The sequence below is a fragment of the Equus quagga genome, unplaced genomic scaffold (genome assembly GCF_021613505.1).
Source record: "Equus quagga isolate Etosha38 unplaced genomic scaffold, UCLA_HA_Equagga_1.0 HiC_scaffold_28585_RagTag, whole genome shotgun sequence".
NCBI lineage: Eukaryota > Metazoa > Chordata > Mammalia > Perissodactyla > Equidae > Equus > Equus quagga.
The window spans coordinates 1-3,523 of record NW_025793448.1 but is presented as its reverse complement, the minus strand read 5'-3'; the positions used below and the strand labels follow the sequence as shown (position 1 = coordinate 3,523).

Here is a 3,523-nt window from a genome sequence, read left to right as displayed (position 1 = left end):
TGTAAAATGTCGTCTTTCTCAGCTATGACTCAGCTTTCTGGAACATACTGTGCACATGGCGATGGAGAGGAGTACCAATGACAGCAGCCTGACAGGCTTTATCCTGTTGGGGTTTTCTGATTATCCTCAGTTACAGGAGCCTCTATTTGCGGTCATCTTGATCTTGTATTTACTAACCATTGTGGGGAACACCGCCATCATTCTGCTATCTCGTCTGGAACCCAAGCTTCACACACCAATGTATTTCTTCCTTTCTCATCTCTCCTTCCTGGACCTCTGCTTTACCAGCAGTGTTATTCCCCAGCTTCTGGTAAACTTGTGGGATCCCATGAAAGCCATCACCTATGGTGGTTGCGTGGTTCAGCTCTGTGTCTCCCTTGCCCTAGGCTCTACTGACTGTGTCCTCCTGGCTGTGATGTCTTACGATCGCTATGTCGCCATCTGCCGCCCCCTCCAGTACACTGCCTTGATGCATCCATGTCTCTGCATAGCTCTGGCAACTTTGGCATGGCTCAGTGGAGTGGCCACCACCCTCATACAATCCACTCTCACCCTGCAGCTCCCCTTCTGTGGGCATCGCCAGGTGGATCATTTCTTCTGTGAAGTTCCTGTGCTCATCAAGTTGGCCTGTGTGGACACCACTTTCAATGAGGCTGTGCTCTTTGTGGCTGCTGTCCTCTTCCTTATAGTGCCTGTCTCCTTCATCTTGGTCTCCTATGGCTACATTGCCCAGGCAGTGTTGAAGATCAAGTCAACCACTGGAAGAAGGAAAGCGTTTGGGACCTGTTCCTCCCACCTCATGGTTGTCACCATCTTCTATGGAACCATCATCTTCATGTATCTGCAGCCGGCCAAGAGTAGATCCAAGGACCAGGGGAAGTTTGTCTCCCTCTGCTACACCGTGGTCACCCCCATGCTCAACCCCCTCATCTACACCCTGAGAAATAAGGAAGTGAAGGCAGCACTGAGAAAGATTCTTTGTGCTTTAGTGAGACACGGCTATCAACAAATATTTAGGAGTTATTAGGACTGATTCATAAATGGGTGATCACTCAATAATTGGTTTTGTCCTGTTCGTGACCCTATAAGTGGGTTTCAGTAGAAAAATTGAAATAGAGCTTGAATGTCAGAGTCAGACAGCCCTGAGTTTGAATGCCCATTTCACCACGTAAGAGCTGCTTGGCTTGAACAAGTTGCATCACCTTTCTGACCTCTGTAATTTGAGCTTCAAAGTATCGAGCAAACCAAATGAAAATTAGATCACTCTTCTAGATGCTTTGTGTTCATAGACTTTATTTATAAGTTTTGTTTTACTTAGCAGCCATAACTATCTGCTAGAAGGGCACTATTATAGTTTTCCTTTAGCAGAGATTGAGATATATTGACCAGTTGCTCAGAACAGAAAGAGCAACTCCTAAAGCTTAGTGGCATTGTCCTTGCCACTAACCGTGGATTGCTGGACCCCTCACGTGTGGCCAGGTGCCCTGTGGGAGCCCCGTTACACACCGAGTTCCCCTCTGTTGCTGCACCTCCTCCTGCATGACAAGTCTCTCATGGTTTGTGTTTGCCTCCTTAGCAGGCTTTTGAGAACAGCAACTATGTGACGACTTCACCACAGTTTAAAGTAAGCTCTTCACACAGGTGACTCCCAGATTTACATTTCTGCACGGCCCTTTCCATCCACCTCCTCATGTCAACTGTGTCCTTCACTTCTCCAAGTCGGCTCTTGAAATGACCTCAAAATGATCGCATCATAACTAAATCAACAGCTCCCTGGTCTGGTTCCTTCTCACCACTGCTAACATCACACAGTGGGACATACTTCATCCTCACTCCTCTCCTCCTCCTCACCTGCTGTAGGTAACTTTCCGCCACCTCTCATGTGCACAGCTGAGATGGCCTCCTTACTACACAGAAGATGTTTATTTCATGAATTCATCACCTATTCCATTACACCTTCCATCCTTTCATACCTGAACAGGTGCACCCAATTTTTCATGCATCATGAAACTTCAGTCTGTCTTATCTCCTTTCAGAAATGGACTTGGTAATCCAACAATTATTGAGGACACACATGTGAACCAAACCGCCTTTATAGAGTTTATATGCTGATGGTCCAGCTCTATTATTCAGTAGATTTTCACTAGTGATGGTATCTATTACCAAACAGTAAAAGTCAATGTTAGGGAAAAAAGGCCTCACTTCCAAGAAATTCTTTGTAAAACCAAATCTATATTAATCAAGCAAGAAGATTGTTTGCTAATGTGTTTTTGTTTTATCTGGATTTTTTATGTTAAATGGATCATGGTTGTAAAGTGACATTACCTAAGCCGTGGCAAGTTGCCATGATAAGGAAGAGAGTTTATTTTGTTGTTTCTAAATTACAAATATGTTTAAATGTGTATAAGAAATGAAGGAATCTGTGGGTGAATTCTTAAAAGGCTGACAACTTGAAACAGAAGACAAGTAGTCTTTGGGTGGTACGATTCACTTTAGGTGACAAGGAGGACATTGTTTTTTAACGTATTAGAAGAATCAGAAGATATCTACACACATAGCAGAACAGACTTGGAAATAGACTGTTCTCCAGTGTGCCGGAGGGTGCAGACATCTCTGACTCTCAATTAATTGGGGATTCCTGATCTAGGAAAATATATGGGAAAGGAAAATGGACTGATCAGGCAGGAAGTAGAATCTGGAATTTGTTGGTAAGCATGATCAGAGACAATGATAATCAAGGGAATGTGGAGACTCTCCTATCATGAATAACGATAAAGCAACAATTAGTTTTTACATCTATACAACAATGGAAGTACTACCACGGTAGAAAAGGGGAATAAGAATAGAATTGTTCGTGTGTCTGCTCAGAAATGAAACGGGAATCTTAGAGTTCTGCGAATACTGCAGTGCAGTGGGGCCTGACATTGCTGTCCAATTGAACGCACCCATTGAGACATTGACGTTGTGGACTCATTACTAAGGGATTTACTCCTGGGGGATTTCTCTGAATTGCTACAATTTCTCTGAATCTTTTGTTATTGCTTAAAGATACGATTTTTCTTCTGCCTCATGCATGTGTTACAGTGGGGTAATCAGGAGTGTAATTGGTAATGTTTTGGAAAAGCGCCAAGGTGAGATCCTGATGTCTTACCCTGTGAATCCTTAGTGATGGGAAGAAACCATGACCGCAGGGCCTGTTGGCACAACCGTGTCCCAGGATCCTCTGCTGTGAACACTTTAATGAGTCACACATTGTCCACAGAGGAAACACGGCAATTCTCCTACCCTTCTGGGGATGTGAGGATGCCACATCAACAAGCCTTTCTTTGCTTTCCTAACATAAACCTTCTCCTGCTCAAGGAGGTAAATCACTGGCATTTCTCACTTATGGTTATTTCTCTTGGGAATGGAGTCACTGGTCATAGCCTGTTTTCTTCTGACACATTCCTAAGCAACCCCAACACCCAGCGTAGAATCCATTTACTGTTTCCCGTATTTGGGATGCGCATTTGCATGTTGACCA

The 3,523-nt window shown here is 44.0% G+C and overlaps 1 protein-coding gene across 1 annotated transcript; it reads left to right on the top strand.

The window, feature by feature from the left end:
• The first annotated feature begins 55 nt into the window (after window positions 1–55).
• Window positions 56–1,027, top strand: LOC124232157 (olfactory receptor 2G2-like). The gene has a single exon (XM_046649116.1). It carries the CDS (start codon window positions 56–58, stop codon window positions 1,025–1,027), a length of 972 nt encoding a protein of 323 aa, XP_046505072.1.
• The last annotated feature ends 2,496 nt before the right edge of the window (window positions 1,028–3,523 follow it).

Coding starts and splice junctions, on each gene's coding strand:
- LOC124232157 (XM_046649116.1), top strand. CDS start 56: ATGGCGATGGAGAGGAGTACCAATGACAGCAGCCTGACAGGCTTTATC.